The sequence below is a fragment of the Sardina pilchardus genome, chromosome 15, assembly GCF_963854185.1.
Source record: "Sardina pilchardus chromosome 15, fSarPil1.1, whole genome shotgun sequence".
Taxonomy (NCBI): domain Eukaryota; kingdom Metazoa; phylum Chordata; class Actinopteri; order Clupeiformes; family Clupeidae; genus Sardina; species Sardina pilchardus.
Genome location: NC_085008.1, coordinates 1,985,823 through 2,000,918, shown reverse-complemented (window position 1 = coordinate 2,000,918; position 15,096 = coordinate 1,985,823). Strand labels below are relative to the sequence as shown.

Here is a 15,096-nt window from a genome sequence, read left to right as displayed (position 1 = left end):
TATTTCTATGATACATTCAGTCATATCTACACATTATGGCTATGGTGATGGTGATGGTGCTTAGCAGACGCTTTTGTCCAAAGCGACATACAAACAAAACACAATAATTGAATTTAGCAGTTAATCATACTATAGTGTTCACTAAAGAGAATAGCTACTTAAACAATAAATAGTGTAACATAATATAATATACTAAACATTATATCACCCTTGCTGACTGTGAGAGGGTGCAAGAGCCAACAATAAGCAACACGCTCATTTGCCGCCTACCCCAGAGTTAGATAAGGGCAATCATAGCCTTCTCCTCTCTGAGCGTGCAGTAACCTAGTCTGGCACTGTTAGCCTAGCTTAGCATAACTCACTGGATGTGGCTTAGACCAATTAGCCTAGCTTAGGAGAATTCACTGGAAGCAGGCTAGACCAGTTAGCCTATAGCTAGGCCTTTAGCTAAAAGCGAGCTATGGGCTAACTGGTCTGACCTGCCTCCAGTGAAAGTTGGTGCGTTCCTTTAACAAATGGCTGTGCAGTTAAAAATGTGGGTCAAACACTATCTGACCGAAGTAGGTAATGACCAGGAGAGAGGGGTGGGGGGAGAGAGGGGAGATGGGGTGGGGAGAGAGGGGTGGGGTGAGATGGGGGGGGGGTGAGAGGAGAACAGGGAAGGGGGGTGAAGGGGACAGGGGTGAGGGGAAGGGCGGGTGAAGAGGTGAGGGGAGAAAGGTGGGGGGCTGGTATGTGGCGCTGCAGACACACTACAGATCCTCTCTGCAGCAGCACTGTGCTGTTCCCAGCGTCGCTCTCGTTTAGATAAAGTTCTGGAGTTCTGGACCTTTTCCACAGGAAGTGAGTGGGAAAGGGAGATTGAGTGGAATCAGGAAATGACCTCAGGTCGGATTAGATCCCGGGTCCCCGTGAGCACATGGTACCGAGGGTGGTATGGACATGTGTGTGTGTGTGTGTGTGTGTGTGCTGCGTCCTCACATGGGAGTGTGTGAATATAAATGTTGGAGCAGCGACTGAATGTGTGATGTGTTTTCTGTTCTCATGAGTGCTGAGGGGAAGAGGAGAGGGAGAGGTGTGTGTGTGTGTGTGTGTGTGTGTGTGTGTGTGTGTGTGTGTGTGTGTGTGTGTGTGTGTGTGTCGTACCTTCCTGGCCTTCACAAGCGCTCCTCTCCGGTACATGTAGTCTTCCGAGTTCATGACGAACACCATCTTGTGTGTGTTGAGTTTGAAGCGGCAGTCCAGGCTTCCGGCACTCTCCACGCCCAGCTGCCGATGCCACTCCCTCCGACACCGCATGGCCTCCACCTGACGCACCTGCCAGTGGCGGAAGTGCCGCAGGTTCCTGAAAACACACCCAACAGCAGACCGCCATGTTAGAACACACACCCAACAGAACGCCGCCATGTTAGAACACACACCCAGCAGAACACCGCCATGTTAGAACACACCCCCAACAGGAGACCGCCATGTTAGAACACACACCCAACAGAACACCGCTATGTTAGAGACACATGCCTACAGTAGAACGGGTCGTGTCTGTGGCTCTCTGTGGCTCTCTCTGTGGCTCTCTGTGGCTCTCTCTGTGGCTCTCTGTCTTGCATCATTACAATATAATTATACAATGTGTCTTGGAATACGGAGACCCATGCAGCAGGGTTCATACACATTTCCACCAGAGAATTTCCATGACTTTTCCATGACTTTTCCATGATTTTTTCACAAATTTCCATGACCTTATATTTCTCAAAACCTCACATCAACTAGTGCTACATTAATAATAGATATGACGCGTGACATAATGGGATGGTTACCTAGAAGGACTGCTCTCAAAACCTAAAATCGGTTGTGACGCCAAGTGTGGGACATGACCTGACCAAGTGAGATATGTTTCTGAGTTGAATTGGATGAAGCAAATTTCCATGACTTTTCCAAAACTTTTGGGGTGTTTTTTTGTTTTCCAAAACCTTTCCAGGCCTGGAAATTGGCATTTTCAAATTCCATAACTTTTCCAGGTTTTTTCAAAACGTATGAACCCTGATGCAGTCATCAGAGAGGACATGATTTGGCCCCCGTGGATACAGTACCTCCGCTCCATCTAGGGAGACTAGCATTGTGTGCCCCGACACAGTTAGCATAGCAGCCCAGTCTCTATTGGGACTGACTCCTAGTCTACGCAAGTTATGCGAACGCGAACCCATCCAGCTACGCAGACATCGCAACATGTTTTGTCTGTGATCACCACACACAAGCATGAGTGCCATGCCATGTTGTTTCCATAGTTCGCAGAGACCATGAGAGAGCACTTTAAAAACACACTTGAGCCTGGAGTTGTCGACTGCGTCTGCGTTGCTTGCGTAGACTACAAATCAGGCCTTTAGTGAGAGTGAGGACCGAGTGCACTTGAGTGTCCAATCAGCACTGGCCTGTTGCTAACACAGGGCACTAATTACAGCAGAAGCACAACACTGATGCGGGTCACTGTCACGGGTCAAGCGACCGCTCTTAGCCAATCAGCCTACAGCACGGTGCCCAAACCTGACGCGCATCCATGAACAACATTCTCATCATTTGCTTGGTTTTCTACAAATGAAACTCTTAGACTCTACTTTAAAGGGATATTCCATCATTTTTGGAAATAAGCTCATTTTCCACATCCCCTCGAGACTCACAGACTCACAGAATGGCTGGATGAACGGGAAAAAGGTAAATATCAATTGTTTTGCTCGAGGGGCGGTGGAAAATTAGCTTATTTCCAAATATCCCTTTAAATGAGGTGTGAGAGTTCTACCAGGGAAGCAGCGAGAGGTGTGTGTGATTGTGTACAGTATGTGGGCAGGAAGAGGTGTGTGTGTGCTGTGTTACCTAGGCAGGAAGAGGTGTGTGTGTGCTGCGTAACCTAGGCAGGAAGATGTGTGCGTGAGTGTTGTGTGAGTGTTACCTGGGCAAGAGGTGTGTGTGTGCTGTGTTACCTAGGCAGGAAGATGTGTGTGTGAGTGTTGTGTGAGTGTTACCTGGGCAGTGAGAGGTGTGAGTGTGTGTGTGTGTGTGTGTTACCTGGGCAGGAAGACGGATTTGAAGTAGCAGCCCTCTCCCTGGGCACAGAGGTGTGTGTGTGTGTGTGTGTGTGTGTGTGTGTGTGTGTGTGTGTGTTACCTGGGCAGGAAGACGGGTTTGAAGTAGCAGCCCTCTCCCTGGGCACACAGGTGTGTGTGTGTGTGTGTGTGTGTGTGTGTGTGTGTGTGTGTGTGTTACCTGGGCAGGAAGACGGGTTTGAAGTAGCAGCCCTCTCCCTGGGCACACAGGTGTGTGTGTAGGTGTGTGTGTGTGTGTGTGTGTGTGTGTGTGTGTGTGTGTGTGTGTGTGTGTGTGTGTGTGTGTGTGTGTGTGTGTTACCTGGGCAGGAAGACGGGTTTGAAGTAGCAGCCCTCTCCCTGGGCACACAGGTGTGTGTGTGTGTGTGTGTGTGTGTGTGTGTGTTACCTGGGCAGGAAGACGGGTTTGAAGTAGCAGCCCTCTCCCTGGGCACAGAGGTGTGTGTGTGTGTGTGTGTGTGAGTGTGTGTGTGTGTGTTACCTGGGCAGGAAGACGGGTTTGAAGTAGCAGCCCTCCCCCTGGGCACACAGGTGTGTGTGTGTGTGTGTGTTTACCTGGGCAGGAAGACGGGTTTGAAGTAGCAGCCCTCTCCCTGGGCACACAGGTGTGTGTGTGTGTGTGTGTGTGTGTGAGTGTGTGTGTGTGTGTGTGTGTGTGTGTGAGTGTTACCTGGGCAAGAAGACGGGTTTGAAGTAGCAGCCCTCTCCCTGGGCACACAGGTGTGTGTGTAGGTGTGTGTGTGTGTGTGTGTGTGTGTGTGTGTGTGTGTGTGTGTGTGTGTGTGTGTGTGTGTGTGTTACCTGGGCAGGAAGACGGGTTTGAAGTAGCAGCCCTCTCCCTGGGCACACAGGTGTGTGTGTGTGTGTGTGTGTGTGTGTGTGTTACCTGGGCAGGAAGACGGGTTTGAAGTAGCAGCCCTCTCCCTGGGCACAGAGGTGTGTGTGTGTGTGTGTGTGAGTGTGTGTGTGTGTGTTACCTGGGCAGGAAGACGGGTTTGAAGTAGCAGCCCTCCCCCTGGGCACACAGGTGTGTGTGTGTGTGTGTGTTTACCTGGGCAGGAAGACGGGTTTGAAGTAGCAGCCCTCTCCCTGGGCACACAGGTGTGTGTGTGTGTGTGTGTGTGTGTGAGTGTGTGTGTGTGTGTGTGTGTGTGTGTGTGTGTGTGTGAGAGTTACCTGGGCAGGAAGACGGGTTTGAAGTAGCAGCCCTCTCCCTGGGCACACAGGGCGCTCTCGCTGCCCACCAGCTGCTCCATGTAGCTGCTCAGGCACTGCACGTCCAGCGGGTCATCAGCCTGCGCCTCCTCCGTGTCCAGCAGCTCCACCGCCAGCGTCACCTCGCCCTTATTCTGGATGAACATCACCTGCACCACACACACACACACACCAAGATTAAGGGTGCGCTACACACACACAGCAGTGTGATGCTCCATCAGTGCCGACAGCACAGCAGGATCTAAACACTTGACTCAGTCAACTTAAGGCATCAAGACATGAAGACATCAGCAGGGACGTGCGTGATGCTCACAGGGCGGAGCCACTACATGCAATAAAGACCTCAGTGTGTTGAGACGCATCAGCGATAGCACTTCATCTTTAGCACTTCATCTTTAGCAGACCTGATGCCTATTCGCAGGGTCTGCAGACTTCATCCATGAGAGACATCAGTGACTGCATCAGACTCACATCACATAACCACATCAAACAAACACACACACACAGTTCTGCTCACCCATGACCGACACACACACACACACACACACAGTTCTACTCACTCACGACCGACAGACAGACAGACAGACAGACAGACAGACAGACAGACAGACAGACAGACAGACAGACAGACAGACACACACACACACACAGACGTACCTTGAAGCAGTTCTCCTCGGCCATGACCCTCTCGGCCTTCCACTGGTAGCTGGTCTCCCAGGCGGCGCGTACGCACTGTGACGAGAGGTTGCCCCCGGCAGCACCCCGCTTCCGCTCCGCCAGGTACAGCTCCGCCACCTGCAGACACACCTCGTCGCTCACCAGGTGCTGGAGCTACACACACACACACACACACACACACACACACACACACACACACACACACACACACACACACACACACACACACACACACACACACACACACACACACACACACACACACACACACACACACACACACACACACACACACACACACACACACACACACAATAGAATCAGAAACAAACATAGTGTTAGTTATAGAGAAGCACCCAAATAAAATGATAATTTGGAAATACATTAGTAACAGTATGTGTGTGTATAAGTGTTGCAATACACCATTTTGTGTGTCTGGCGTCATCATTTACGTGATGGTTGGTTGAGCCATATTTAATAACTGAACATCAGACTCCTGCAAGTGTAGCATGCATAATTTAGTTTGTCCTTTCTGAGTCACCGTAGCCTGTTAGTGTAGTGCAGCCTCAGGAAGTTAACGCCTGTTAGTGAACGCACTGCTCATTTTGCTGTGGAACTCATAACTCCTCATATTAGACCTCATTATCATAACTCCTCATTATTATAACTCCTCATATTATATAACTCCTCATATTAGACCTCATTATCATAACTCCTCATATCAGACCTCATTATCATAACTCATCATATTAGACCTCATTATCATAACTCCTCATATCAGACCTCATTATCATAACTGTGCGTTCAGACCAAAACCGTCAAAAGCGTCAAAGTCGCTGGTGAAGCTCATAGCCCGACGCTCAACCCAGTTCGGTGCATTCGGCGCCGAAAGCGTCAAAGCCATGACGTGAAACATTTTGAACAAACCACAAGCAGCAATCCTGCGAGTTTGACATTCTGATTAGTTGACGCCGAACCGTGTCATAGCTCATTACCATAAAGTTAACTGAGGCTCAACTTTTTTTTGACGCCCGTGAAGCTCATGAAGCCACGCTCACGCCCGGAACGCTTTTGAAGCCGGTAACGCCGACCCTCCATAGAAAATGAATGATTTCCGGCGCTCTTGACGCTTTTGACGGTCTTGGTGTGAACGCACAGTAACTCCTCATATTAGACCTCATAATTATAACTCCTCATTATCATAACTCCTCATTATCATAACTCCTCATTATCATAACTCCTCATTATCATAACTCCTCATATCAGACCTCATTACCATAACTCCTCATATCAGACCTCATTACCATAACTCCGCATATCAGACCTCATTACCATAACTCCTCATATCAGACCTCATTACCATAACTCATCATATTAGACCTCATTATCATAACTCCTCATATCAGACCTCATTACCATAACTCCTCATATCAGACCTCATTATCATAACTCCTCATATTATTAGACCTCATTATCATAATTCCTCATATTATTAGACCTCATTACCATAACTCCTCATATCAGACCTCATTATCATAACTACTCATATTAGACCTCATTATTGTCATTATCATTTAGTTAAGTCACTTCAGCTAAACTCACTTTAGGTTCTGACGATGTTCTGGATGAGCCATGGTGAGTGTGTGTGTGTGTGTGTGTGTGTGTGTGTGTGTGTGTGTGTCGTACCTGTCTGACGATGTTCTGGATGAGCCATGGTGAGTGTGTGTGTGTGTGTGTGTGTGTGCGTACCTGTCTGACGATGTTCTGGATGAGCGATGGTGAGTGTTTGTGGTGTGGTGTGTGTGTGTGCGTACCTGTCTGACGATGTTCTGGATGAGCTTGTCGACGGTGAAGCCGATGTAGGCGTGGATGGTGAACATCTCCCGCAGGGTGTCCTCGTACTGCGTCGACTCCAGGTTTCCGTCCAGCAGGCTGCGCACCATGTCCAGGAACGCCGGGTAGTACTCCTCCAGCTCCACCTCACCTGCGCACAGGTAAACCAACACTCAGATACACACTACAGTACTCCTCCAGCTCCACCTCACCTGGGCACAGGTAACCATACAGGTAAACCACACAGGTGAACCTACACTCAGATACACACTACAGTACTCCTCCAGCTCCACCTCACCTGGGCACAGGTAACCATACAGGTAAACCACACAGGTGAACCTACACTCAGATACACACTACAGTACTCCTCCAGCTCCACCTCACCTGCGCACAGGTAAACCACACAGGTAAACCACACAGGTGAACCTACACTCAGATACACACTACAGTACTCCTCCAGCTCCACCTCACCTGGGCACAGGTAACCATACAGGTAAACCACACAGGTAAACCACACAGGTAAACCTACACTCAGATACACACTACAGTACTCCTCCAGCTCCACCTCACCTGGGCACAGGTAACCATACAGGTAAACCACACAGGTAAACCACACAGGTAACCACACAGGTGAACCTACACTCAGATACACACTACAGTACTCCTCCAGCTCCACCTCACCTGCGCACAGGTAAACCAACACTCAGATACACACTACAGTACTCCTCCAGCTCCACCTCACCTGGGCACAGGTAACCATACAGGTAAACCAACACTCAGATATACACTACAGGACACAGGTGTACCAATACTACAGGATGGCCCTCAACTACCACATTATGTTAACTGAAGGAAATTAAAATGTAATGTATTGCTACCGAAATAGCAATCGCAATCAATTAAGGTTTTTGTCCTAAAAAGGCTTCAAGAAATGTTGAAGGGGCCCCAGTCGTGGCGCGACTGGCTGGGGCACCTGCACCGCACGCCGGCGACCCGGGTTCGATTCCCGCCCGTGGTCCTTTCCGGATCCCACCCTACTCTCTCTCCCACTCGTTTCCTGTCACCCTACACTGTCCTATCTGATTAAAGGCATAAAAGCCAAAAAAAAAAATCTTTAAAAAATACAAAAAAAAAGAAATGTTGAAGAGATCTGAAGTGAAACCTTCCCCTCTGCCTCCACACATGTGTGTTCCTATTCTGTAGCCCTGCGTGATGTGTGGATCTTCCCCTCTGCCTCTGCAAATGTGCGTTTCCATTCTGAAGCCCTGCGTAACTGTGTGTATGTAAGGCCTCACCTTGACATGAGCACACAGCCCGTGTGGAGTCACACACAACCCTCTGAGAGGGGTCTTGCGTAAGACGCTTGGCCTTTCTGGGCATTTCTGTGGGCGAGCCAAGGCTAGCACAGGGCTGACAACAGACATTTCTCCAGATTATCATTTCACAGGACTGACTTCGTATGACAGGCTGAGGACAATAGAATTCAACCACTAGGTCCTCCAACTCATATTTGGCCAGCTCTCTCAGTGGAATTCACATAAAGAAAAATAACCCTCGAAATACAACAATCTGTTTCCCTTTGTGGCTTTAACAAAACAGCGCCTTGAAGCCTCACTGAACACGTGGTGAGGAACTCTGTTGAATATCTATTAAGACGCAGCTCCATGGTGAGGTGTAGGTGTGTGTGTGTGTCTATTACTAGGCTGTTTAAGTGTGTGTGTGTGTGTGTGTGTGTGTGTGTGTGTGTGTGTCTCTTACTGGGCTGTTTGAGGCGCAGCTCCATGGCGAGGTGTGTGTGTGTGTGTGTGTGTGTGTGTGTGTGTGTGTGTGTGTGTGTGTGTGTGTGTGTGTGTATACATCTCTTACTGGGCTGTTTGAGGCGCAGCTCCATGGCGAGGTGTGTGTGTGTGTGTGTGTGTGTGTGTGTGTGTGTGTGTGTATACATCTCTTACTGGGCTGTTTGAGGCGCAGCTCCATGGCGAGGTGTGTGTGTGTGTGTGTGTGTGTGTGTGTGTGTGTGTGTGTATACATCTCTTACTGGGCTGTTTGAGGCGCAGCTCCATGGCGAGGTGTGTGTGTGTGTGCGTGTGTGTGTGTGTGTGTGTGTGTGTGCGTCTCTTACTGGGCTGTTTGAGGTGAAGCTCCATGGCGAGGTGTGTGTGTGTGTGTGTGTGTATACATCTCTTACTGGGCTGTTTGAGGCGCAGCTCCATGGCGAGGTCGCTGGGCTTGTCCCTCCACCCGTCGGCCGTGAGCATCCTCTGGTGGCTCTGCTCTGCGCGGTGCTCCAGCAGCTGGCGCTCGGCCTGCCGGTAGACCCTCAGCAGCCGCGCGCACAGCGTCTGGTGCAGCCGCAGGAAGAAGTACCAGTTGTTGTTGACGAAGAGCAGGTTGTACACGCCGTCCATCTCCTTCTGGTGCTCGGCCTCGGGGTCCCGCAGGTCCAGCTTCTCGCCGCCGGGCTGCTGGGGCAGCGCCCCCGTGTGGCCGTGAGGCGTGCTGCTGGCGGCGTGCTGCGGGGTGGTGGCGCTGGTGGAGGTCTCCGTGCTGGTGGAGCTCGGCGGAGAGGTGCAGCGCCGTCGGCGCGAGTCTCCGTTCAGCTGCTGCTGCCCCGCGCCCGGAGGATGTGCCGCTCCAGAGTCGCTCCCGCCTCCTCCTCCTCCTCCTCCTCCTCCTCCTCCTCCTCCTCCTCCTCCTCCGCCCGTCACCATGGCGCCGCCGCCGGCTCGGTCGCCGGCCTCGTCGGCCTCGTTCTCCTCGTCCGTCCAGTCCTCGGTCTCGCTGAGCTCGCCGCGGCGGGCGAAGAAGAGGTCGGGCACGAAGTGCTGCATGATGCGCTTGACGTGGTCCTTGTCGTCCTTGTGGATGGTGGGCTGCCGCTTGACGTGGTAGATGATGAGCGCGGCCGCGTCCTCCAGGATCTGCTTGTCCTCGTAGCCGAACACCATGTGGGGCTCGCTGGAGGCTCCGCCCCCCCCGCCCTCACGCTGCTGACCAACACCACCCTCCTCTGTGCTCTGCTCCTGACGCTGCACACACACACACACACACGAGGATATTAACACACATGACACACACACACGGATATTTAACACACACACACACAGCAATGTCCCCACTACTGTCCAACACCGCCCTCTTCTGTACTCTGCTCCTGACGCTGCACACACACACACACACACACACACACACACGAGGATATTAACACACACACACACAGCAATGTCCCCACTACTGTCCAACACCGCCCTCTTCTGTACTCTGCTCCTGACGCTGCACACACACACACACACACACACACACACGAGGATATTAACACACACACACACAGCAATGTCCCCACTACTGTCCAACACCGCCCTCTTCTGTACTCTGCTCCTGACGCTGCACACACACACACACACACGAGGATATTTAACACACATAAACACCATGTGGGGCTCGATGGACGCTCCATCAACTCCACCCTCATGCTGCTGACCAACACCCCCCTCCTCTGTACTGATCCTGATGCTGGGGAACACACACCAGGATATTTAACACACATAACACACACATAACACACACACACACACCGCCCTCACGCTGCTGACCAACACCCCCCTCCTCTGTACTCTGATCCTGACGCTGCGCACACACACACACACACACGAGGACATTTAACACACATAAACACAAACACATGCAGTCCTCTCTGACTTACTTCTGAAGGTCAAGCCCTCCTGTTTAGGTCACTCCTGTTGTTTTTAATTGTGCTTTATAAAGAAAGCGACTTGACAAAACCCCAAACAGATAAACACATGAATGCATAAACACAAACACATAAGCACCTGCAGCTGCGGAGGTGGCAATTACACCAAAGGCAAGCCAGGGCTTTGGAACCCCAGGGAGTACAGTGCACGCACGCACACACACACACACACACACACACACACGATCACGGCATTCTCCTACATGAATGTACTCAGCCCTTTGGGCATAATTCATGTGAGCAGAAATCACATGATGGAGTTAAACATGTTATCAATTGCAGTATCAATTGCAAGTGTCGGAGAAGTATCAGTGGAAGAGGCCATTACCTTTTAGGTTCCATTTTAGAAACTCGAATCACCAATAAAGCGCTCATCACCAAAGAACTAGAAAATGTAATTCCATGGAAGGAATTACCATTGCATGTAAATGCAAAAAGGTTGCTGACTATGTAAAACATTGTATTAGGCCTATAGTTAAAAAGACAACTAGGCTACACAGTAGAATAGATAAATAACAATGACCCAATTGCAATTCCACTGACATTACTTGGAAAGTCACATTTAAAAAGTGATTTATTAAAATGCATCAAAATTGTGGATATAGGCTATTTTGGAAAATAACTCTTTAAAAGACTGAAATGAAGTTGCCTACTTAAAACGAGTTGCAAGAGCTGACACTTTAGTAGCCCACAGTGACGACTGGTAGGATAGCTTACATAGCCTTCATATACTAATGCAGGTTAAAAGTAGGCCATAGGCTATAGATTTAGACACCATTGGAACACGGAATACAATCTCAAACAACGCCAAACGATGATGCAGCAACAGGTAGGATATCTAGCAATGTAGGATATTTTATGTAGGATACACATATTAGCCTACAGGATGAGCTAGTATGTTCTTCGAAGTATTTCCAGGTGTGTGATTGTCCTAATAGGAATGTACAATACGCTGTTAACAAAGGTTTTTAATTTGTGAATGATGCCGAAAGTTTTAAATGATTGCCTGGCTGGCAAGTCCTATAGCTGAAACGACTAGCGTGCTAACAAACAAACGTGAAATGATAGCAATGCAGTTTGTAGCCTACTAGAAACGACTGTAAGAAGGCTTGAACCTAAATCGTGCAACTAGTTGCTTGTAACTTGCTAGTTACTTGCTTGTCGTTAGCTAAATACAGTGTTTACGTTGACGTTAGGTTAGATTGTCTTTAGCTGTTGATAACGTTACCGAGAGCAAACCGGTTACTGTAACGATATAAACAAATCAAGTAAGGAGTAGCAGGAGACAAGACGATAACGTCCTGGTTTAACCAGTGGCATGGTAGAATGTTTTCATAGCTGTTACAGCCTGCTGCAGCGGCGGCATTTGGATCAAAGATCCTTGATTACTGACAGCTGAGCACTGACGTAACAGTTAATCTTTACCGCCAAAGGGTCTCAACGTTAACTCTATGGGAATTTTAAAATCTTTTATCGTAAATATCTCAAAAAGTATAAAGTTCACAAATGTGAAAAATAATAGAACAAATCTCCGTTTCGAGACCTTTGTAGGAGTGCTTGAATGACGTCAAACGGTTCAGTGGTTCTAGAGCCTTTGATCGTTGATTTTGGTCGGAAGACAATAATAAGAAGAACAGTGATAACAGTACATTGCATTGACATGCAATGTAATTACCACTCATATTCCTTGGAAAGTCACATAAAAAGTGATTTAAGAAAATGCATCAAAATTGTGGTATAGGCTATTTTGGAAAATAACTCTTCATTTATTAGAATTTAGAAGACTGAAATGAGGTTGCCAACTTCAAACGAGTTGCAAGAGCTGACACTTTAGTAGCCTACAGTGAAACGACTGGTAGGATAGCATAGCCTTCATGTCTACACTAATGCAGGTTAAAAGTAGGCCATAAGGCTATAGACACCATTGGAATACGGAATACAATCTCAAACAACGCCAATCAACGATGATGCAGCAACAGGTAGGATATCTAGCAAATGTAACGTTAGCTTACAGTAGGCCTGGGACATTTTATGTAGGCTACACATATTACAGGATGAGCTAGTATGTTCTTCGAAGTGTTTCCAGGTGTGTGATAGTCCTCATATGAATGTACAATAAGCTGTTAACAAAGGTTTTTAATTTGTGAATGATACCGAAAGCTTTAAATAATTGCCTGGCTGGCAAGTCCCTATAGCTGAAGCGGCTAGCTTGCTAACAAACAGACGTGAAAATGATAGCAATGCAGTGTGTTTACGTTGTGTTTACGTTGACGTTAGGTTAGATTGTCTTTAGCTGTTGATAACGTTGCCAAGAGCAAACCGTAACGATAAACAAATCAAGTAAGGAGTAGCCTAACAGGGAGACAAGACGATAACGTCCTGATTTACAGCTGATGTGGCATGGTAGAATGTTTTCATAACTGTTGAGTAGGCTAGCCTAGACATGACATTCAGGTTTAGCCTTGGATCAAAGATCCTTGATTACTGACAGCTGAGCACTGACGTAACAGTTAATCTTTGCCGCCACGGCGTCTCAATGTTAAGTCTATGGTGTTTAATTCTTTTATCGTAAATATCTCAAAAAGTATTAAGTTCACAAATGTGAAAAATACAATCGTCAAATCTCCGTTACAAGACCTTTGTATGAGTGTTTGAATGACGTGAAACGGTTCAGTGGTTTTAGCGTCATTAACCGTTGATTTTGGTCGGAAGATATAATAATAAGAAGAACAGTGATAACAGTACATTGCATTTACATGCAATGTAATAACTCAAGGAACACCCCAAAACACTGGGAATAGTCTGAAACCAACGAACCAGCACTGTTGGTGTCTGTGTGTGTGTGTGTGTGTGTGTGTGTGTCCTCACCTCGTCGTAAATGGTCTCGATCTCGTTGAGCAGGCTCTTGGAGCGCAGGGCCTTCATGTCGTTCTGCTTGAAGTTGACCCCCTGGTGGTCCAGCGATTTGAGGTAGGCCTTCTCGTACTGCTCGCGCCAGATCTTGTTGAAGCCCTGCTGGGCCTCCCGCCACTCGTCCTCCTTCGCCTTCAGTCTACACACACACACACACACACACACACACACACACACACACACACACACACACACACACACACACACACACACACACACACACACACACATACATTTAGTGCACACACACTTATTTAGCACACACATTTAGCACGCACACATACACACTTGTTTAGCATACACATTCACACATACACAAACATACATTTAGCACACACACACACACTTATTTAGCACACACACACACTTATTTATTTAGCACACACATTCAAACATACATACAGACACACTTATATAGTAAACACAGTACATACACACACACATTTTGCACATGCACACACACATTTAGGACACACACACTACATACATAAATAGCACACAAAATGTGCTTCCTGAAAAAGTAAGATCGAGAAGTAAGATGTCCTCACTGAAAAGAATGCGCTTACAGACGTGTGTGTGTGTGTGTGTGTGTGTGTGTGTGCGCGTGGTCAGAACAGTCACAGGTGTGCTACTGCGCATGTTCTCCTGTGTGTGATAGCACAGCATGTCATACTGAGGACTGTGGAACACTGAGCAACGTAGAGCTGCAAAACGACCTCAAAAACAGCCGAGCTCACTAGCGTAGAGGAGCTCACTAGCGTGGAGGAGCTCACCAGCATGGAGGAGTTCACTAGCGTGGGGGAGCTCACTAGCGTAGAGGAGTAGAGCTGAGCTCACTAGCGTGGGGGATCACTAGCATGGAGGAGCTCACTAGCGTGGGGGAGCTCACTAGCGTAGAGGAGTAGAGCTGAGCTCACTAGCGTGGGGGATCACTAGCATGGAGGAGCTCACTAGCGTGGAGGAGCTCACTAGCATAGAGGAGCTCACCAGCGTGGAGGAGCTCACTAGCGTGGAGGAGTAGAGCTGAGCTCACTAGCGTGGAGGAGCTCACTAGCGTAGAGGTGCTCACTAGCGTGGAGGATCTCACTAGCGTGGAGGAGCTCACTAGCGTGGAGGAGTAGAGCTGAGCTCACTAGCGTGGGGGATCACTAGCATGGAGGAGCTCACTAGCGTGGGGGAGTAGAGCTGAGCTCACTAGCGTGGAGGAGCTCACTAGCGTGGATAGGTAGAGCTCACTAGCGTGGAGGAGCTCACTAGCGTGGAGGAGCTCACTAGCGTGGAGCTCACCAGTGTGGAGGAGCTCACTAGCGTGGAGGATCTGATCAGAGCTCTCTAATGTGGAGAATCACTAGCATGGAGGAGCTCACTAGCGTGGGGGAGTACAGTTCACTAGCGTGGGGGAATAGAGCTCACTAGCGTGGGGGAATAGAGCTCACTAGCGTGGGGGAATAGAGCTCACTAGCGTGGGGGAGTAGAGTTCACTAGCGTGGGGGAATAGAGCTCACTAGCGTGGGGGAGTAGAGATCACTAGCGTGGGGGAATAGAGTTCACTAGCGTGGGGGAGTAGAGCTCACTAGCGTGGGGGAATAGAGCTCACTAGTGTGGGGGAAT

At 48.8% G+C, this 15,096-nt stretch overlaps 1 protein-coding gene across 1 annotated transcript in view; it reads right to left on the bottom strand.

The window, feature by feature from the left end:
- Window positions 1–15,096, bottom strand: part of sin3b (SIN3 transcription regulator family member B) — a 30,381-nt gene that overhangs the window by 1,633 nt on the left and 13,652 nt on the right. Inside the window, exons 12-17 of the mRNA XM_062555760.1 lie at window positions 13,441–13,624; window positions 9,010–9,850; window positions 6,803–6,972; window positions 4,968–5,141; window positions 4,272–4,459; window positions 1,147–1,345 (exon numbers count right to left, since the gene is read on the bottom strand). Coding sequence (XP_062411744.1) covers window positions 1,147–1,345; window positions 4,272–4,459; window positions 4,968–5,141; window positions 6,803–6,972; window positions 9,010–9,850; window positions 13,441–13,624 — 1,756 coding nt within the window. The remainder of the gene's footprint in view (window positions 1–1,146; window positions 1,346–4,271; window positions 4,460–4,967; window positions 5,142–6,802; window positions 6,973–9,009; window positions 9,851–13,440; window positions 13,625–15,096) is intronic.